Raw genomic sequence first — 22351 nt, 5'->3', positions numbered from 1 at the left:
ATTTGGATGTATTCAGTTTTATGGGGTGGAGTCCAGTAACTGGCTAGAAGTTTGGTATAGTGTTAAAACACAGCGGTAAATAACATGCATCCTTATCTTCTTCCTGATCCTATGCGAAAACGAGTCATTTATCATTGAGTATGCAGTTAGCTGTGGGGTTTTCATAAATATCCTTTATCATGTTGAGTTTATCCTCTGAGTGTTCTGAGAGTTTTTATCATTTAAGGATGTTGGATTTTGTCATTCTTTCTTTGTCAGTTAAGATGACTGTGTTGCTTTTTTTCCGTTGGCTAACATGATATGTACAGTCATCGATACTCTTTTTGAACCACACTTGAATTCCTGAGATAAATCTCACTTGGGCATAGTGAATAATCCTTTTGGTATGCTCTTTGATTTGATTTCCTAATAGTTTCTGGAGGACTTTCTCTCATTTATGAGGTACTGCTTAGTAATTTTTTGTTCTTATGAAGACCTGTAAAGCTTCATAGAATGATATAAGAAGTGTTTCCTTCTCAGAGCCACCTGGTTGACTCAGTCAGTTAAGCGTTCAACTTCGGCTCAGGTCACAGTCTTCAGGTCCGTGAGTTCGAGCCCCACGTTGTGCTCTGTGTTGACAGCTCAGAGCCTGGAGCCTTCTTGGGATTCTGTGTCTCCCTCTCTCTCTGTCTCTCCCCCACTTGTGCGCGTGCTCTCTCTCTCTTTCTCTCTCTCAAAAGTAAATAAACATTAAAAAAATAAGTATTTTCTTCTCCAATTTTATTGGGAGCGTTTGAGAAATATTGATGTTAATTTTTTATGAAATGTTTGTTAGAATTCTCTGTTTAAGCCATGCATTTTAGTACTTTTTTTCATTGGGAGGTTTTTGATTACTGATTCAATGTCTTTTTTTTTTTTTTTTTGATTCAATTTCTTTTTATTTCTTCTTGAGTTAATGTAGGTAGTTTGCAAGGAATTCCTCCCTATCTTCTAGGTTATCTAATTTTTTAGTGTACTGTTGTTCATAGTATTAAGTTTGATAGTAATATCCCATTTGAATTTGTCGATTTAGCTATTTATATCTTTTTTTTTTCAGTCTAGCTAAACATTTGAGAATCTTTTAGAAGAACCAACTATTGGTTTTGTTAATTTTCTGTTGTTTTTCTAATCTGTATTTTGTATGTCTATTTTATTTCTGTGCTTTTAGCTTTGGGTTATAAGGTAATGTTATTATAAAAATATAATGTTTATACTATATTGCTGTAACCTGGACCTTTTATTAATAAATTACATCACTCTTTATTAATCTTTTTTAAAAAAGACCTAATTGTAGGAAAAAGAAAACTTCATAAATTTATCCTCTGCACCATTTTTAAGTTCTAATAGTGGATACATTCATATTGTTATGTAACAGATCTCTAAAACGTTTTCATTTTTCGAAACTGAAAGTCTGATTTCATTGAACAACATAAGGGTGTCGTGCTGGCAGATTATGTGACTCTTGATCTTGGGGTCTTGAGTTTGAGACCCTTGTTGGGCATACAGTTTATTTAAAAACAAAACAAAACAAAACAAAACATTAAATCATTGAGCAACAAATCCTTTATTCTCCTTACAGCTCCTGGTAGCCACCATTCTACTGTTTCTATCGTTTTGACTACTCTGTATATTTCACATTAGTGGAATCTAATAGTATTTGTCCTTTTGTGACTGGCTTACTTCACTCAGCATAATGTTCTCATGGTGACCCATATCATAGCATGTGACAGGATTTCCTTTCTTGTAAGTTTGAATTATATTCCATTTTATGTATATGCCACAATTGTTTATTGTTAGACATTTACTTTGCTTTTATCTTTTGACTGTTGTGAATGAATATACAGTGTACAATTAATATAGGTGTACAAATCCCTTCAAAATCCTGCTTTTAATTATTTTGGATGTATACCCAGAAGTGAGATTGTTGGGTCATATGGTAATTCCATTTTTTCTAGTAACCTTTAAAAAATTTAGAGGCTATCTTATTTGATTTCAGCATAGTCAGCCCAGTTCTCTTTTGCTTAATATTTGCACAGAATATCTTTTTACATCCTTTATCTTTTATCCTGTTTGTGTCTTTGGATATAAAGTGTGTCCTCGTAGACCACATACCGTTGTGCCATGTTTTTAAAATCCGTTCTAGCACTCTCTGTCTTTGATTGCAGAGTTTATACCATTTACATTTAAAGTAATTATTCAAAGAGTGAATATACTTGTGCCTTTTTTCTGTTTTTGTCTATATGTCTTAGCAGTGTTTTTGTCTATCATTTCTGTTACACCCTTATGTTGGTGTTCCTAGTTGATTTTTTGTAGTGTTTGATTCTCTTCTCATTTCCTTTTTCTTTAAAAATATTCTGTAGATATTGTGTTTAGTGTGGAAATTACAATTAACATCTTGAGATTCTTATAATCTAATTTGAATTTGATATTACACAAAATATTACAAATATTACACAAAATTTTGCTTGTATATAGCTCCTTTTACCTCATTTTTATTATTGATAGGACAACTTTCAACTTAATACATTGTGTGTACAGTTATTTACATTAGCAATAATTGTTTTTGCATTTCTTTTTTAAATCATATAGCAAATAAAAGGTGGAGTTAGAAATGAAAACAATAGTAGCTTTTAATTTTCCTGTGTATTTTTCAGAGGTCTTAATTTCTTCACTGTTTAGCTTGTTTTCATTTCATTGTAAAGAGCTTCCTTTAGGTTTTCTGGCAAGGCAGGTCTGGTTGTAGTGAACTCCTTTATTTTTGTTTATCCGGGAATGTATTAATTTCTTTCTCATAAGGATAGTTTTGCCAGTTACAGAATTCTCCATTGGAAGTTTTTTCTGTTAGATTTTGAGTATATCATCCCACTTTCTCTCATTTCCAATCTTCTAATCAGAAGATTAGGTACTTGCTGATACTCTTATTGACTGTCCCTTATATGTGGTACATTGTTTATCTCTGTTTTCAGGATTATTTTACTGTCTTTGACTGTTGACAGTTTGGTTATGATAAGTCTTGCTCTAGGTTTCTTTGAGTTTACCCTACTTGGATGTGTTGAACTCCTTCGATTTGTAGATTCATGTTTTTCTATTAAATTTGGAAGTTTTCAGCCATTGTTTCTTCAAATATACTTTAGTCCTTTCTCTTCTGGGATTCCCATAATGAGTATGTTGGTAGGTTGTGGTTCTCACAGGTCCCTTAGAATCTATTTACATTTCTTTATTTTTTTTTCCTTATTTCCTTTATTTTATTCCTTAAACTCAGCAATTTCAGGTTCATGACCTGAGCAGAAATCAAGAGTGGGATGCTTAACTGACTGAGCCACCCAAGTGTCCCTAGTTCTTTGTATATTATGGATACTAACTTTTATGAGATAGGTCATTTGCAAATATCTTCTCCCTTCTGAAGGTTGGCTTTTAGTTTTGCTAATTGTTTCCTTGACTGAGCAGAAGCTTTTTATTTTGATGAAGTCTCAATAGTTTGTTTTTGCTTTTGTTTCCCTTGCTTTAGGAGACATAATTTAGAAAGAAGTTGCTATGGCTGACGGCAGATGAGATTACTGCCTGTGTTCTCTAGAATTTTAATGATTTCATGTCTCACATTTAGGTCTTTCATCCATTTTGAATTTATTTTTGTGTAAGGCATAATAAAGTCATGGACAAAAACCAGCAAGCTAAAGAAGAATTACATATTACTGTCCCCACAGCTATTTGACATAGGGGCATTGAGTGGGGAATGGGTAGCTGCTATCACACTGCAGGTTGAAATATGCCATTATTAACTACCAATTTACTGGCTAGCCTTTCCCCTTGGAAGTGTGTCAGTGTGAAGGTTCAGACTGACTCCAGAGTTTCAGAGTGGTTGCATCAGACAGTTCTGTCTATATAACTGCTGTCAAGATGCAGACAGGGATCCCTGGCACTTTCTGCTTTACCATCTTTCCTGACTCCTTTTCCTCTTTTTACTTTGTGATAACTAATGAAGAAGAGTATGACCTGACTTCACACTGCAATCTTTTTAAGTTGTGTAATTTTAATATTTTTTTGTCTTTACTTTCTGAATTTGTTTTCATGATGTACACCTCTAAAAGAGCCTTCTATTTTAAAAAAATCTTTTTTTAATGTTTTTTTTTTTAATTTTTTTTTTCAACGTTTATTTATTTTTGGGACAGAGAGAGACAGAGCATGAACAGGGGAAGGGCAGAGAGAGAGGGAGACACAGAATCTGAAGCAGGCTCCAGGCTCTGAGCCATCAGCCCAGAGCCTGACGCGGGGCTCGAACTCACGGACCGCGAGATCGTGACCTGGCTGAAGTCGGACGCTTAACCGACTGCGCCACCCAGGCGCCCCTTTAATGTTTATTTTTGAGAGAGAGACCAAGCATAAGCAGGGGAGGGGCAAAGAGAGAAGGCTACAGAATCCCTAGCAGGCTCCACACTGTCAGTACAGTGCCACCCCTCAAAGGGCCTTATATATTTATAGGATTATAGGATTACATAATTATCTTTCAAGGGTTTTGTCACTTAAAGATAACCAGTAAGGTATTTGATTATGAAATTTGAGTCTATTATGGAAGTAACATTTTCTGAATGATCAAAGTGGCAGCAAGTCAGAAAGTTATTTTTTACTATGATTCATTACATTTTAATTAGGAAAAGTGTAATTATACTTATAAGACCTATAAAAGCAATAAACTTAAATTTTTTTTTTTTTTTTTTTTACTGTTTACATTTATTCTTAGAGAGAGAGAGAGAGAGAGAGACAGACAGACAGAGGATGAGTGGGGGAAAGGCAGAGAGAGAGGGAGACACAGAATCCAAAGCAGGCTCCAGGCTCCAAGCTGTCAGCCCAGAGCACATCCAGGACTCAAACCCCTGAACCCAAGATCATGACCTGAGCTGAAGTCGGACATTCAACCGACTGAGCCACCCAGGCACCCCTAAAAGCAGTAAACTTTTAATTGATTATTTACTTATCCTTCATATCAAATGATATAAATAGTGTAGCTTATAGAAAGTCACCCCAATGTGGAGGAATTACTCCAAAGTTATTTTCCTACTTTTATTTTGTCTTCTGGTTCAGAATTCTGTTGTGCATATATATCCTGATAGGGGAGATAGCATAAAAAAGTTCATATGTTTTATGCCTGAACAATATAAAAGTCAGTATTTTAGAATAGAAAAACATATATTTTCTGATGGAATTTTTATGTATAGAAAGTAAGTTGGATCCCTGAGATTTTTACTTTTGGAACCTTCAAATTGGGAATTACTGGCTTGCTCTTATTTGTTGCATATCTTGAATTTGCAGTTTGCAGCTTGATGGCTTATTTTAAGGTGAAGATACTTATTTTACATGATATTGTAATATTTAATGTTACACTTTCATTTATTATTCTGTTTAGTATAAGGAGATTTTGTTTCTTGGTTTATTGCTATGTAGACGTTTATTTTAAGTGAGTTTCTATTATGTACTCTAGTAAAATGAACATTGTATACTTTTTTTTTTTTTAAGAGAGAGACATATTGTGAGTGGGGGAGGGGCAGAGAGAGGGTGACACAGAATCCAAAGCAGGCTCCAGGCTCTGAGCTGTCAGCACAGCGCCTGATGCGGGGCTTGAACTCAGGAGCTGTGAGGTCATGACCTGAACTGAAGTCGGACGTTTAACTGACTGAGCCACCCAGGCGCCCTGAATACTTTTTTTTTTAATGTTTGTTTATGTTTGAGAGAGAGACATTGTGTGACTGGAGGAGGGGCAGAGGGTGGAGGAGATGTAGGATCCAAAGTAGGCTCCAGGCTCTGAGCTGTAAGCACAGACCCTGACTTGGGCTCGAACCCGTGAGCCATGAGATCATGACCTGAGCCAAAGTCAGATGCTTAATCAACTGAACCACCCAGGCGCACCTGTATGAATACTTTATAACCATTTAATATGAAAAATGTGTTACACTTAGAATAGTTAATTTGGATTTCTCTTCTAATTGCAATTTATTTTATTTGCAACTACTTACATTTTAATACACTAATTTGTTTATATTTTAATGATCTATATTATAAATTTAATTGGAATCCTCTTTATACTTGGATTCCAGAAATTTTTTTATTGTGTGCTTCCCTCTTGTGGCTGGAAAATTAAACTTTGGTTTTTTTAGATAAGATAAAGCTCTGCTTCAGTGGAATTTTATTTTCATAATGTTATGTACTGCCATTTATGATATATGGTAATGAATATTTTCCCAGCATATTAGAAAATATTGTTCCAACTGCTTTCTTGACTTTTAAACTGTAGAAGTTTTCTGTAGAACTTTTCGGTATCAGGTTGTTTATTAATGTAGTATAATTATTTTTGATTATTGTCTCTACCTTTATTTTATAGTTGAAACATTGTAGTCGGTATATACACGACTTATTTCCTTCACTCATCAAGAATTTGGATCCAGTGCCGCTTAGACATCTCCTTAATCTGGTCTCAGCTCTTGAGCCAAGTGTTCATACTGAACAGGTAATATATTTCAAGCATTAAATAATGGTGGGTGTTTTTTTTTTAATATAAAATTTGTGATGCAGATAATTGGTAGGTTTTTAACGTTCATGTTTCATTTAGGCAAAAGAATATTAAATTTGTTATGAAACGCTAATTTCAACCTCTCTCTTTTTTTTGAAAGACCCTATACTTGGCATCGATGTTAATTAAAGCATTATGGAACAATGCACTAGCAGCTAAGGCTCAGCTGTCTAAACAGAGTTCTTTTGCATCATTATTAAATACTAATCTTCCCATTGGAAATAAGAAAGGTTAGTAAAGTGTGATGTATTTTTTAAAGTAATATTTCTCCATTTAATAATTCAAACTTGAAGTAGTTTCTTCTCAGTATTAACTTCAAAATAAGTTTGAGATGGGAGGTAGGGTATTTGTTAAAGGGTTAATAAATAGTGGTTAGCTAATACTTTTGGTTTACTCTTCAAGTAAAGAACAGTAATGAAGTTGTAGTAGTTATTGGATATTCTCTCATTAGTTCTTCCCATGGGGTGGGGGGAAACCATTTCCTAATAGCTTTGGAGCTTTTGGTTAGAAAACAAACATACTTTGTTTTAGAAACAATTTTTATAGCAGATCATAGTGGTACAATTCTCTGTGTTTTCTAATTCAAAAGTTGTCTCACTTCAGGCATTTTATGGGTTTTATGGAAAGCTTTCCAGAGCTTTCTAAAACTTTATCAACTTTACCCCATTTTTTGGTCTCCTGACATCATATAACTATGTTTTTATTAAGGATTTTCCATTCAGGCACACACAACTACTATTGTAGGTGTTAGGGACTTCATTATTTCAGGTTTCTCTGCCTGTATTTTGTTGATTTTGTAATAATAATCAGAGCAGTTGATAATCTTCCAGAGAAGATCAGTCACTTAGAATATTTCCCTCCTGTTTTTTCCTTTTCCTTCAGAGGAAGAAGAGCTCAGAAGAGCAGCCCCATCACCTTGTAAGTTGAGTCTTAGAAATGCATGGCAAGATGACTTGTAGTTTTGTTTCCATGATCACATAGAATTCATTTTATATAATATATTTGTATCAGGGCTATAAAGTTTTTTTGAGTAGATATGAACACTTAACTGGCTATCCATCTTATTTTCAATTGAAATCATCTATGTCCTCTTGAGAGATAATTAATGAATGTTAACATATTTCCAGATTATATTTTTTGGCTATTTAGCATAAAGGTTTTATAAATGAAAGAATCAAAGGATTGTGTCATTCTCATAAATTCCCATGTTAATACAAATTAAGAGTAACAATGTAAAATCTGTTTAATATAGGGTCACCTGCTGCTAGTCCTCAAAGCAGTGATAACAGTGATACACATCAAAGTGGAGGCAGTGACATTGAAATGGATGAGCAACTTATTAATAGAACGAAACATGTCCAACAACGACTTTCTGACACAGAGGTATGAAAACAGTTTTCCCCCCACTTTAACAAGATTTTTGGATTTTGGGGATTTTATCATGTTTATCCTTTGAACTGGAAATATAAACATAGTCCATGTTCAGGCCTCTTCTGTAAGTAGTTATTGTTAAGGTTCTTTAAATTTTGTGTGTTTTAATTCTATTGTATATTTTTTAGAGGAGTCTGTCATGATTACAGCAGACTCTTTTTTTTTTTTAAGGGAAAGTTTGTTTTACATTAACAGAGATGGGTGTGGGAGGAAAGTTAAAGTGTCACTTTGCAGACAGGGCTAATGTTTCTGCCGTGATGGGTTTGCACTTTATTTTTTTATTTTAGAGAACATGTGCACTTGTGCAAGTGATTGGGGGAAGGACAGAGAGAGTCCATAGTGAGCCTGGAGCCCGACACCAGGTTTGATCCCACAACCCTGGGATCATTATCTGAGCTGAAATCAAGAGTTAGATGCTCAACTGACTGAGACACCCAGGTGCCCCTTGCGTCAACCTTTTAAAAAGTCAGGGTGTTCATGTCAGTTACTTTTTTCTTACTAGTTTAAATATTTATTTAAGTCTGTTTCTTTCTAAATCTAGGAATCTATGCAGGGAAGTTCTGATGAAACTGCCAACAGTGGTGAAGATGGAAGCAGTGGTCCTGGTAGCAGTAGTGGGCATAGCGATGGATCTAGCAATGAGGTGAATTCTAGCCATGCCAGCCAGTCCGCTGGGAGCCCTGGCAGTGAGGTACAGTCAGAAGACATTGCAGATATTGAAGCCCTTAAAGAAGAAGATGAAGATGATGATCATGGTCATAATCCTCCTAAAAGCAGTTGTGGTACAGATCTTCGGAACAGAAAGTTAGAAAGCCAAGCAGGCATTTGCTTAGGCGATTCCCAAGGCCCATCAGAAAGAAGTGGGACAAGCAATGGAACAGGAAAGGACCTGGTTTTTAACACTGATTCAATGCCTTCAGTAGATAATCGAATACGAATGCTAGATGCCTGTTCACACTCTGAAGATCGAGAACATGATATTTCAGGGGAAATGAATGCTGCTCATATAGCACAAGCATCTCAGGAATCTTGTATTACACGCACTGGGGACTTTCTTGGGGAGACTATTGGGAATGAATTATTTAATTGTCGGCAGTTTATTGGTCCACAGCATCACCACCACCACCACCACCATCATCATCACCACCATGATGGGTAAGTCTCCTTAAAAATAGGTTGTATTGTGGTGCTTGGCTGGCTCAGTCCATAGAGCATGCGCCTCTTGATCTTGGGGTTGTGAATTTGAGCCCCATATTGGGCGTAGAGATTACTTAAAAAATAAATGTTTTGTGGCGCCTGGGTGGCTCAGTCGGTTGAGCGTCCGACTTCGGCTCAGGTCACGATCTCGCGGTCCATGAGTTCGAGCCCCGCATCGGGCTCTGGGCTGATGGCTCAGAGCCTGGAGCCTGCTTCCGATTCTGTGTCTCCCTCTCTCTCTGCCCCTCCCTCGTTCATGCTCTGTCTCTCTCTGTCTCAAAAATAATGTTAAAAAAAAAATTAAAAAAAAAATAAATGTTTACCAAAAAAAGTCTATTTCCTTTAGGGAACCAATTACAGCTTGTGTTTATTGAATTGCAGTATATTCTAGATTAGTGCAAAAGAATATAATGTAAATTCAAAAGCATGCTGCAAGTATATAATTGTTAATTTGCTTCTGGGCACATTTTAAAAAGCAAAATGGAATAGGTGACATTAATTTTAATTATAAGTTTTATTTAAAGCAGTAATATCTAAAATGTCCATATGTAATCAGTAAAAAAACAAAGATATTTTTCTTTCTTTTGTAATAAGGCTTCAATATTCTGTGTATGTTTTATATTTACAGTGCATTTCTGTTTAGATCAGCAACTTTTCAATGTGTGCAATCACCATAGTGGCTAGTTGCTATCATATTGGACAACACAGATCTAAATCTTTATCTCCTTGTAATAATTACCTTAAAGCAGTTATAAGATTGCTTGTGGAAACTCCATTAAATTGTGATCATTAAAAGGAAATTTTACATGCATCTTAATTTTAGGGTATGAATAAGGATAAAGCTTTTTGAGTATTTGTGAAATATATTTGTGGTAATTAAAAGTAAGTGATTCTGTCATTAGGTGTTATTGGGGAAAGTACTTAATTTTTGTGTCAGTCATTTTCTCATCTATAAAATAGGAACATTAGTACTTACCTCTTGGGTTTTAATGTGAACATTTTATGGGCCGATGTACTTGGTGCATAATAGAGCTCAATATGTGTTAGCTCCTGTTTATTACCGTCATATAAGTAGTAAATTTTAATTGACAATAAAATACAAATATGTGGTTTATCAGTATTAGTTTTCTTAACACTTGGCAGTGTGTCAGGACTTTCAGAATTCAGTGTGGTTGTTTGGGAGAACTATATATCCATATATTTACTACTTTATTTTCTTTGCCTTTATTTCTTATTACTGACCCATATGAATTTAAGGTGATGTCTCTCAATCTTGGCAGTATTGACATTTTGGATCAAATAATTCTGTGTTTTGAATTTGCAGCAATGTGAATGTATTATAGGATGTTTAGCATCATCCTTAATCTTCTATCTCTAGATGCCAGCAGCATCTCCCACCTTGTGATAACCAAAAATATCTCTAAACATTGCCCAGTGTCCCCCTGTGATTGAGAACCAGTGGTTTATAGTCTGACGTTTTACATATACACATTCAAAATTCTTCCCAGGATAGCTTATAAGGAAGACAAAGCAATTAGTTTGTAAAACTGAGGTGAAATATATTCATTTTGGCACATTGCAGATCTTTTAGTTTTCATACCCACAACAATTCCCTACTTCACAAGACCTACAATTTTCATATTAGCACTTCCCATGTTCTCTGTGCAGGGTACCTCTTGTGAATCTCTAAATTAATCCTGACCATTTTTTCTTTGTGTTATTTTTTATCTTTTTTGTTTTCCATCCTTAAAGTACCCAGTATGGTATGTTTCAGAAGTAAATTGCTTACTAGGTATTGTTTTAATAGGAGTTTACATTGAATAAAAGTCTCCTGGTTAATAACCACATCTAGATTGCAGCCTTAAAATGAAGTATTTTCCTGGTTGTAATCTCATTCGATTTTGGAGTTGTACAGGGTTTCACATTGTGGTTTGAGCTCAGAAAATATGTAACAGTGAGTTTACAGATTTTCCCTAAAATTATCTTTGAGTTGGTTTTAGTGAAATGTGTTGATGGGTCAGACAATATGTGGGTATATTGTGTAATTAATTTATAATTCTGACATAGTGGGGTTTTCAGTTTTTGAGACAATTTTTGTGTGTTTCACAACATGTGTTTTAACTTTGTGCTCTTCTCTGTGTTAATAGGCATATGGTTGATGATATGCTAAGTGCAGATGATGTCAGTTGCAGTAGCTCCCAGGTCAGTGCAAAATCAGAAAAAAATATGGCTGATTTTGATGGTGAAGAATCTGGGTGTGAAGAGGAACTAGTTCAGATTAATTCACATGCAGAGCTAACATCTCATCTCCAACAACATCTTCCCAATTTAGCATCTATTTACCATGAACATCTTAGTCAAGGTAAGGTTTTGTAGTAAGTAAAATATTTACTTTCTTTAAAACAATTTATATTGATAAAAGGATTCAATATTTAATGTTATACTTGAATATTTTTGCCAAATCATACGTGTGTGGTTTGTTTTCTTTCCTCGGGAATGAAATTATTATGAATACTCCATCATGAATATAAAGGCTACATTTCTATCAAGAGATATTTAGCTAGGAAAGGAAATACATAATATATAAAATTATAGTCTTGTATGTTAGAAAATAAATGGCTGTATTAAATTTTATATTTAGAAATCTAAGGAGCTAAAAGGAAATTACACAGGGTCATATGTTGTATGAGTCCATTTATGTAAAATGTCTAGCATAGTCTTTAGTGAGTAGAAAGTAGATTAATGGTTGCCTTGGGCTAGGGAGGGTTGGGAGGATATAAGAGTAGAGGTAACTGCTACAGGGCAAGGTGTTCCATCCGGAGTGATGGAAATGTTCACAAAATGATGGTTCTAATCATTTCAAATCATTCTTTAAAAAGTAATAGGAAATGACCATACTTGGAAGAATGGAGGTTAGAGGAGGTTGAAGAATAATAGAAGAAAAAGGAGGAAAGGGAGACAAATTAAGAGGGAAAAATAGTATTAGAATTAGCAGTTTAAAGGTTCAACTTCCTGAAACTAATGGAACATTGTCAAGTACACTTCAAAAAAAATAAAGTGCTATATACACTTAAAAAATTAAAATAGGGGCACCTGCTCAGTCAGTTAAGTATCTAACTTTGGCTGAGGTCATGATCTTGTGGTTTGTGAGTTTGAGCCCCACATCGGGCTCTGCGTTGACAACTCAGAGCCTGGAGCCTGCTTCGTCTCTTTCTCTCTCTCTCAAAAAAAATAAACATGAAAAAAATTTTTTAATGTTAAAATAAAGGTCCAGCCTCATGCTTTTTAAGGTACTATCAGCCCCTGCTAGCCTAGGAAATGGATTTTGGTGTACCAGTACAGACTGAGTAAACCTGATAGATAGGTTTATGTTAAAAAGCCATAATCAAATTTAGAGATATAACTTAAGGACTTTGGCAACAGTTTAATTGATTTCAATTACGTGTGCATGATGTAGATAAGGGTATCTTGACTTTTTTTTATTGTTGTGTTATTGTGGTTTTTTGAGAAATGAATAGATTAAGTAAGATTGAGGTCAGTTGAATTTGATACCATATTTACTAAATTTTCACCATTATTTTTATTCTATTTTCCTTTTACTCAGTATTGTACCTATTTTTTACTATATGAAGTTAGAAATTGAGCAGAATTATTATGTATATTAATGCTTTCTGAATCTACCTTGTATAACTAGTACTATGAAGAACTTTTCAACACAGTAACACAATTCAGTTTAAAAATAGGCAAAAAAAAAAAAAAAAGGTGGGGGGGTGGTCCCTGGATGGCTCAGTCAGTTAAGTATCTGATTCATGATCTCAGCTCGGTCTTGCTCTCACAGTCATGAATTCAAGCCCCATGTTGGGCTCTGTACTAGGCGTGAAGCCTACCTTAAAAAAAACAAAAATGGGCAAAAGATTTGAATAGTTAAAAGAAGATACAGAAATGTGGTCAATAAATACATGAAACTGATGCTTAGTATCTCCAGTTACCTGGGAAATGCAAAAAATTACTACCACAATGCAGTACTACTATATACCTACTGTAATGGGTAAAATTAAAGACTAACGATATTAAATGACACTAACTTCTAGAACAATTAGAACTCTCCGTTGCTGTTGAGGAGTATGAATTCAGCTGATTTGGGACCTGTTACACCAGTTTCTTATAAAGTTGAACATGTATCTCTCCATATGACCCAGCAATTCCTATTCTGGTTTATTTACCTGAGAAATGAAAACATACGTACACAAAAAGATTGTACAGTGAATGTTCATACCTGTTCCAGAATAATTTCAACTGGAATTAACTGGTATATTAACAAAATATGGTATATTTACACAAAGTAATACTACTCATTAATAAGGAAAGAACTAATACATGCAACGTAATGGGTAAATATCAACATTCTAAGCAAATGAAATTAAAAGGGTGTATTACATACTGAGTATCACTAAAAGCAATTCTGGAATATTCAAAAGTACAGTAAAACCTTGGTTTGCAAGCATAATTCATTCCAGGAACATGCTTGTAATCCAACTCATATATCAAAGCAGATTTCAGGAACCATTGGCTCAGTTGTGATCATGTGACATTCGGTGCCGCATACTATTTGTGTTGCAAGTTAAAATTTATTAGAAATGTTTGCTCATCTTGTGGAACACATGCAGAACAAATTACTCACAATCCAAGGTTTTATAAATTAGTTTATAATGATTGAAATCTTCTTAATGATTACCTAAGGTTTGGTGGTAGAGAATGATTGTAAGAGGTCACAAGGGAACATTTTCGGGTGATAGAAATGTTCTATATCTTGATTATGTGTTTACATTATACTTTAATAAAATTAAGCTAAAAAAGAAATATTAAAACAAAACCACCAAAAGGCAGGCCAAGGACTGGGAGAAATATTTGCAAATTATGTATCTCGTAAAGGGCTTATATCCAGAATATGCAGGAACTTTTACAACTCAGTAGTAATTTAGCAAAGAGAGAAGATACACAAATGAATGATAGCACATGAAAAGATGCTAAAACATCATTAGTCATTAGGGAAATGCAAATTTTAAAAAATACTTGTTTATTTGAGGGCCTCCCGGGTGGCTCAGTTGGTTAAGCATCCAACTCCTGATGTCAGCTCAAGTCATTGTCTCACAGTTTGTGAGTTTGAGCTTACACAGAGCACAAGTGAGTTTGAGCACAGAGTAGAGCCCCTTGTGTGACCAGATCCCCCAAATGGGAGATCATGATCAGAGCCAGAATCAAGAGGGACACTTAACTGACTGAACCACTTAGGCATCTCACCAAATGAAAATTTTTAAATCACAATGAGATTCTACTGCACACCTATTAGAATGGCTGAAATTAAAAAGAGTGACCCTGCTGATGTATTGTGGGGATGTAGAGGAACAGGAACTGGTACTCTAATAAACTATTGTTGGGAATGTAAAATGGCACAAACATTTTGGAAAACAGTTTGGCAATTCTTCAGATGTTAAATACACATTTATCTTGTGACTCACCAATTCCAGTTTACCGAAGAGAAAGGAAAGCATGTGTCCATATAGACTTGTTACACAGATGTTTATGGCAGCATCATTCATATTAGCCAGAGCCTGGAATCTCTGAAATGTCTATTAACTGTTGAATATAACCAAAATGAAGTATTTCCATGTAATAGAATATTATACTGTAATTAAAATGAATACTATATGTGCTTTGATATTGATGAACCTCAAAACATATTTTGGTAAGTGAACAAATTCAGATGTAAGGCTACACAAATTGTATGATTCCATTTACAAAAATTTCTAGGAAAGGCTAATTTATGTGGATGCAAAAATGGATTAGAGCTGAGGAATGTGATAGGAATTGTAATTAGGTATGAAGGAATGTTTTAAGGTGGTGGAAGTGCTTTAAACATTAATGTTGATGGTTGTACAATTCTTGTTTCAATGAAATCAATGTATATGTACAATTAAATAGGGAAATTTCATGGTAAAGCTGTTCAAAAAAACAAGCATTTTTACTTATTAGAACTAGTGAAAATTTATTTAGCTTGGCACACAAAGCCTAAATTATTATACTAGAATCTTTGCATTTAGTTGAATGTTGTAGGTAAATCGTCTTTGGTACAACTTTTTAAATGTAGGGATATAAAACATTATACAGAAGGTAATTTAGAAGAATGTTTCTTAGCTATAAAATTATTCCAAGAAAATTATCTTTATGCTTAATTTGAGTTTCAAGCATTTATATATAGTTCACTTGACATGTGAAAAACAATCATAGTTACTAGAAATAATGAAGAGACTATGAGAAGAAAACTCTTCTTAAACTTTAGTCTTATCAATTTCTCAGCAACACTGCAGCTCACAAAGCAACTGTTGTGTTAATCTTGTATTGTTTTTATTTTGTGGTGTAAAAATAAATTGTTACACTTTACTTTGGATTTGTTAACATTACGAATGCTATAATTCACAATTTCAGTCAGTTGCATTCCTCTATAGTGTGTTATATTTCATCCCTTCAGGACCTGCAGTTCATAAACATCAATTCAACAGTAATGCTGTGACAGACATTAATTTGGATAACGTTTGCAAGAAAGGAAACACTTTGTTGTGGGATATAGTTCAAGATGATGATGCGGTAAGTTACTTGATAGAATGAAAAGACTACAAAATTACACCAAAAATGCAAACAGGATAAACTGACTTTATGTGTATACATTTTTTGCAGGTTAATCTTTCTGAAGGATTAATAAATGAAGCAGAGAAGCTTCTCTGTTCCTTAGTATGTTGGTTTACAGATAGACAGATTCGAATGAGATTCATTGAAGGTTGCCTTGAAAATTTAGGAAACAACAGGTAAATGGGAATTTAAAAAAATTTTATATAGTAGTCAAAGTTCCTTTTGTGTATTCTTTACTGACTATGGTATGTTGGATTCATAGCATTTAATGAAACATTACCAACCAAAAAATTTTTTTTTTTTTTTTAAGTAATTGTGGTTTTCTTATTAGGTTCGAAGATTTTTTTACCTCATAGGGTTCTTTTTTTTTTTTTTTTTAAATTAGACCTTCTTTTTCGGCACTTGTGACACCCTTGATTAGATATCCTGCAACAGAAACAAAGTAATAGTAACAATACTTTCTTCTTGATTCTGGAAACATAGTGGTGACTGCTGTGTTTTCAAATTTCAGTTAAATGTTCTTGAACTGTTTCATATATAAAACAACCTAAATAAGATAAATGAAGTTAAACTTAAGTGAAATGCAAACATTTTGATAATGGCGTTGTTCTTCCATCTGGGTCGATCTTTTATGTCTTGACTTGTGTCATGCATAAAGAATTAGGCTGGTGGTTTTTTCTAGTTTGAATTCTGCCATGTACTTCTTACTTGGGCTAAGATGATTACCGCAACTTTTGATTTTCATTTATTTTTCATTGGTATAGTTTCAGGTTTCCTTTCTCTTACACTGCTTTGGTAATGCCATCTCTATTATAGGGCATTCACTTACTAATTGAATGTATTGTATTCTGTTCTATTCATACAATGTTTTCAGCACACTCTGCCTAAGCCTGATACAAATATTTAATTTTACTGAATGCTTTAATAAGCTTTAAAGTTTAAATGCTATAAACTTTTTTTTAAAACTCAGTTGAATTAGAAAAAGTATGTGTGACAGTTTCTGCTTTTTCTTTTAAACGGTTATATAGTTTGAACAGTTTCTTCATGCAGGTATAAGAAACCACTTAATAAATAGACCTCTGTTAGCACATCAGTTACATCTCTTGACATAAATTCTTTTTTTTTTTTTTTTTTTTTTTAAATGTTTTATTTATTCTTGAGGGAGAGAGAGACAGAGCATGAGCGGGGACGGGGCACAGAGAGAGGGAGACACAGAATCCGAAGCAGGCTCCAGGCTCCGAGCTGTCAGCACAGAGACAGACGTGGGGCTCGAACTCACGGACTGTGAGATCATGACCTGAGCTGAAGTCAGATGCTCAACCCACTGAGCCACCCAGGCGCCCCGACATAAATTTTTTAAAAGGAATGCTTTTAATGGCTAGATTAATTTTTTTAAATTTATGTAGGTAGTATAGCAGTTAATTTTAAAATGTAAATTGTCTTTTAGACGTCTTTGTGAAGCCAGTAAACAGTTTTTTTAAGTGGTTGTGACAGTTTATATTTCCCATATGTGCATCTGCATACCCTAAGACGCAGCAGTTCCACTGCTAATTCCAGCAGTTCCACTGCTAAGTATGTGCCTTACAGAAAGACATCCAGATGATTGCCAAAATGCACATTCAAGAATGTCCGGGGGCACCTGGGTGGCTCAGTTGGTTGAACGTCCGATTTCAGATCAGGTCATAATCTCACGGTTTGTGAGTTTGAGCCCCGCGTCGGGCTCTGTGCTGACAGCTCAGAGTCTGGAGCCTGCTTCGGATTCTGTGTGTGTCTCTCTCTCTGCTCCTCCCCTGCTCACACTCTCTCAAAAATAAATAAAGATTTAAAAAGTAAAGTAAAAAGAAAAGAATGTTCATAGCTGGGGTGCTTGGAGTGGCTCAGTCTGTTAAGTGTCCAACTTTGGCTCAGTTCGTGATCTCACAGTATGTGAGTTCAAGCCCCACATCGGGCTCTTTGCTGTCAGTGCAGAGACCACTTCTGATCCTCTGTATCCGTCTGTCTCTCTCACCCCCCCACCCCAAAAATAAATAAATAAACAAACAAACTTAAAAAGAAAGTTCATAGTAGCATTATTCAAAATAACTGAATAGTCTTTATATAGCTATCCAAGTGTCAAAAAAGAATAGAAAGGAAAACTAAATGGTGGACTCTTTGTTGAATGACGTTATAGCAGTAACATTGAATTAACTACAGCTGCATGGAATAGTATGGATGAACTTCACAGATACAATGTTGAGTGTAATAAGCCAGATATAAGAGAGTGTATCACTGTTACTCTATTTATGTAAAGTTTAAAAACAGGAAAATGATTGTATTTAGTAGTCAGGATAATGGTTACTATTGGGTTATGTAGTGACTAGAACAGAGGCACAATGAAAGCCAGATGTATGTTGGTAATGATTTATTTCTTGATGGGGGTGCTTATCATACAGATATGTTCACCTCCTATTCTGAGTTATTAGGTATACACTTTTTCCATGTATACTTCAGTAAGACTGTGTGAAATATGAAACATCATGCAGCCTTTAAAGATTTTTTTTTAAAGATTATATCAATATAGAGGCATATAATTACAGGCTTGTCTGTTAAGAAAGATTGCAAGCAATATGTGAGACTATAAAATGGTTAATTTTGAGAGAATTGAGTACTTCTTTTCTTCCTTATGCTTTTTGATTTATTTTTCCACAGTCATCACACCTTTAAAAGTAGGAAAACTTAAAAGGGACAGAAGGAAAAATAAGTGTGTAAAACGGAAAATAGTCAATCTGGATTTTTTATTAAGCTTTAATTTGTCCACTCCCAGATTAGTTGAAATTAAAGCATTTTTCCTTTGTTCACTTCCTGTATCCTGATACAGTTAATTAATGCTTTATTGAGTATGTTGTAAACATGATTACTGTGTTGCATTTAATTTTGCCCTCAAACTTGACTCTTCAGATGGTTGCTGTATCATGCTAGTTTTGTAGTGAAGGACAGTCATATGTGATAATATTTAGAACATAATGGCATTTTTTAGCATAGGAAATACACACCACATCCAGTGTATACCAGTTAAACTTACCAACATTATTATGCAAGTTGAAAAATTTTTGTACATCATTGGTCTGGGTTTCTTTTTTATTTTTTTTTTCAACGTTTATTTATTTTTGGGACAGAGAGAGACAGAGCATGAACGGGGGAGGGGCAGAGACACAGAATCGGAAACAGGCTCCAGGCTCTGAGCCATCAGCCCAGAGCCCGACGCGGGGCTCGAACCCACGGACCGCGAGATCATGACCTGGCTGAAGTAGGACGCTCAACCAACTGCGCCACCCAGGCGCCTCTGGTCTGGGTTTCTTGATAAACCAGTGATTTTCAGTGGGAGTGATTCCCCCCCACCCCCTGGCAATATCAACCAAGATATTTTTTGGTCGTTAACACTAATGAATGGTATTGGATGTATTACTACAGGCCAGGGACGCTGCTAAATATCCATCAATGCAGAGAACAGCCTCTCCACAACAAAAGGATTACCTGGTCCAAAATAGTCAGTAGTGGCATCTGAATTATAGAAACCCTAAAGAATGTAAGAATTCTTTTTCAAATCTAGCCCCTGGGTTTACCATCAGAAAGGAGTGTTGCATAAGGATGCTAATATTAATGGTAAAGCTCTTCCTTATGTTGAAACAAATGGGCCACTGCAACCTTATTTATCATTTTCCTGACATTTGACAAAAGAACACAGAAGTCTACTTCTTGGTGATGTCAGTTTTTTATGTACTTAAGGAAGCTTTATCTTTTTATTTTCTCTGTACTAACTTTTATATTTTCTTTGCAGTTCCTTACATGGTTTATAGACCTATCAGCATTGTTTGTTTTTCCTTTTCTGTGGTCATATTCCAATTTATTTGATAAAATGAATCTAGTTTTTGGGGCACCTGGGTGGCTTTGTTGGTTCAGTGTCTGACTCTTGATTTTGGCTCAGGTCGTGATCTTGTCGTTTGTGGGATTGAGCCTTGCATCGGGCCCTGCGCTGACATCATGGAGCCTACTTGGGATTCTTGCTTGTCCGCATGTGTGCACTCGCTCGCTCTCTCAACTATAAAACATTAAATAAACATTAAAAAAATAAACTTAGCTTTTTTTTTTTTTTAACAGTAATATGGGCCTATTCTCAGGAAGCATAGAGATCTGAAAAAGAAAATTAAAGCCTCTATAAATCGTCCATAATTCTACCATTTATATGGAACCGTTGTAAACACTTTTTTTAAATGCCTTGCCTAGTCTCTAATATGCAGCATGTGTGTGCTTTGTGCATATTTAGCCTCAGGCAGATTGTTTTATAAGACACAGACGAACATTTCAAGAGTGCAGGAAGTTAAAAGTTACAGAAACACACAGTAGACTGCTTTGCAGAATGTTTTCATAAAGTGAGAGCGTGAGGCAGATGGTAGCTCCCACAATGAAAAGTCCATTTCTTTTCAGGCTTGTCTCCAAGGCTGGGTGAGATAAGACTGCTGTCCATTGAGTAGGATGGATTTAGGGGTTGGGTTGTAATCAGCCCCTTTGGTTTTTTATGTTCATTAGAAGGCATTTCCTGTACCTAGGCACCCCCTGAAGATTTGTGTCCTCCCAAGAATTGAATTGAGACTGGAATTCTGTCTCCTATGCTATTCTTGATCCTGTGTATGTACTTTACCACACATGCTCAAAACTTTTGCCTTTGTGTACAAAAGATGTTTATATAAATAAAGGTTTGTAGGGGCGCCTGGGTGGCTCAGTCGGTTAAGCATCCGACTTCAGCTCAGGTCACGATTTCACAGTCTGTGAGTTCGAGCCCCACGTCGGGCTCTGTGCTGACAGCTCAGAGCCTGGAGCCTGCTTCGGATTCTGTGTCTCCCTCCCTCTCTGCCCCTTCCCCGCTCATGCTCTGTCTCTCTCTGTCTCAAAAATAAATAAAAACATTTGAAAATAAACAAACAAATAAATAAATAAATGTTTGTATAATTAACAAATGGATGGTACTATATACTACTTTTGTTTTCTCCTCTATAAAGACTATATTCCATATAGCATTTCATGTCAACTTTTGGTATATACTATAATTTATAATGACTGAAAAAGAATTTTGTAGAATGCATCAGTCTTTTTTTTTTTTTTTAACGTTTTATTTATTTTTGAGACAGAGAGAGACAGAGCATGAACGGGGGGGGGGGGGGGGGGCAGAGAGAGAGGGAGACACAGAATCTGAAACAGGCTCCAGGCTCTGAGCCGTGAGCCCAGAGCCCGATGCGGGGCTCGAACTCACGGACCGCGAGATCGTGACCTGAGCCGAAGTCGGCCGCCCAACCGACTGAGCCAGTCGGGGGCACCTGGGCGCCCCTAGAATGCATCAGTCTTAAAACATGTAGTCCAGGATTAGGAAAAAATCATTCAAACATAACTTTGTGAATAACATCAGCAAATGTGTTCATTCTGCTAAGGCAACATAATATTTTATTGGTGGTAATTACAGGAATATCATACTATTACCTAGTAATAAGCTTCTGGTAACAGCAGTAACTCTTGGATTGAAGCAAAGAGCTAGGGCATTTTAGGGTAAAACATCTTTTATTAAGTCTAAAATTAGTATCTTGTCACTCTGGATCGTTGAACCATTTTATCCTTAAACACATTGTTGCTTATGATTGTGTTTTGGTATTTGAAATTTTCACCCTTAGAAGAAATTGTGAAACGTAGGTTTAAATATAACAGTCCTTTTTTTTATGTTGAGTTTTGTCAGCATATCACCAATCAAAACTGGGCAAAAAAGTTGATAAGTCAGTTTAACATGTAGTTGTTACAGGAAAAAATCTACAGTATAATTTTAATTGGAACAGGTTGGTGTATATCTTGTGACTTTTAACATTGAAATATAAATTATTATTATCACCAAATTATCTTCCCTGATTTTGTAGCTATGTTAATAATTTTCAGTCTGTAATCACTTTATATCATTTTTTCCTTTTAAATTTAGCAGTTTAAATAAAAAGTATTATTTTGGGATCATTTAGATCATTTGATCCAGATTCGGTCATTTCTTAGAAACTATTAATAGTGCTTTAAATGTGTGTATTTTATGTTCTTAGGAAATTAAAAAAAATTTTTTTTAAGGTTTATCTTTGAGAGAGACAGCGTGAGTGAGGGAGGGGTAGAGAAAGAGGGAGACCAAGAATTCACAGCAGGCTCCAGCCTCTGAACTGTCAGCACAGAGCCCAATGCAAGCCACAAGATCATGACCTGAGTGAAAGTCACACACTCCACTGACTGAGTCACCCAGGCACCCTGATCAACTTTTAAAGAAATGTTTTAGTCCTATAAAATGTAATCTCTCCCTGATAACTCACATTTTGTAAATTGTCCTATTTTTCTGCATTCCTATTTTTGGTTATTCAGTTATATGAACCATACCATTATCCACTCATCTAAACCAGTATC

At 35.2% G+C, this 22351-nt stretch overlaps 1 protein-coding gene across 5 annotated transcripts in view; it reads left to right on the top strand.

The window, feature by feature from the left end:
• USP34 (ubiquitin specific peptidase 34) overlaps window positions 1-22351 on the top strand; it is a 251225-nt gene that overhangs the window by 104607 nt on the left and 124267 nt on the right. For 4 of the 5 annotated variants that reach the window (XM_047068664.1, XM_047068663.1, XM_047068661.1 and 1 more), the window contains exons 11-18: window positions 6392-6517; window positions 6681-6810; window positions 7463-7498; window positions 7833-7963; window positions 8553-9166; window positions 11356-11570; window positions 15738-15853; window positions 15944-16071. In XM_047068664.1, coding sequence (XP_046924620.1) covers window positions 6392-6517; window positions 6681-6810; window positions 7463-7498; window positions 7833-7963; window positions 8553-9166; window positions 11356-11570; window positions 15738-15853; window positions 15944-16071 — 1496 coding nt within the window. The remainder of the gene's footprint in view (window positions 1-6391; window positions 6518-6680; window positions 6811-7462; window positions 7499-7832; window positions 7964-8552; window positions 9167-11355; window positions 11571-15737; window positions 15854-15943; window positions 16072-22351) is intronic. The other variant, XM_047068662.1, reaches the window with a different exon arrangement.

The sequence above is a fragment of the Lynx rufus genome, unplaced genomic scaffold (genome assembly GCF_022079265.1).
Source record: "Lynx rufus isolate CCGP_SWC_20201006 ecotype Redwood Valley unplaced genomic scaffold, mLynRuf1.p SCAF_8, whole genome shotgun sequence".
Taxonomy (NCBI): Eukaryota; Metazoa; Chordata; class Mammalia; order Carnivora; family Felidae; genus Lynx; species Lynx rufus.
The sequence above is the reverse complement of the archived record's forward strand: the minus strand, read 5'-3'. Positions and strand labels throughout refer to the sequence as shown.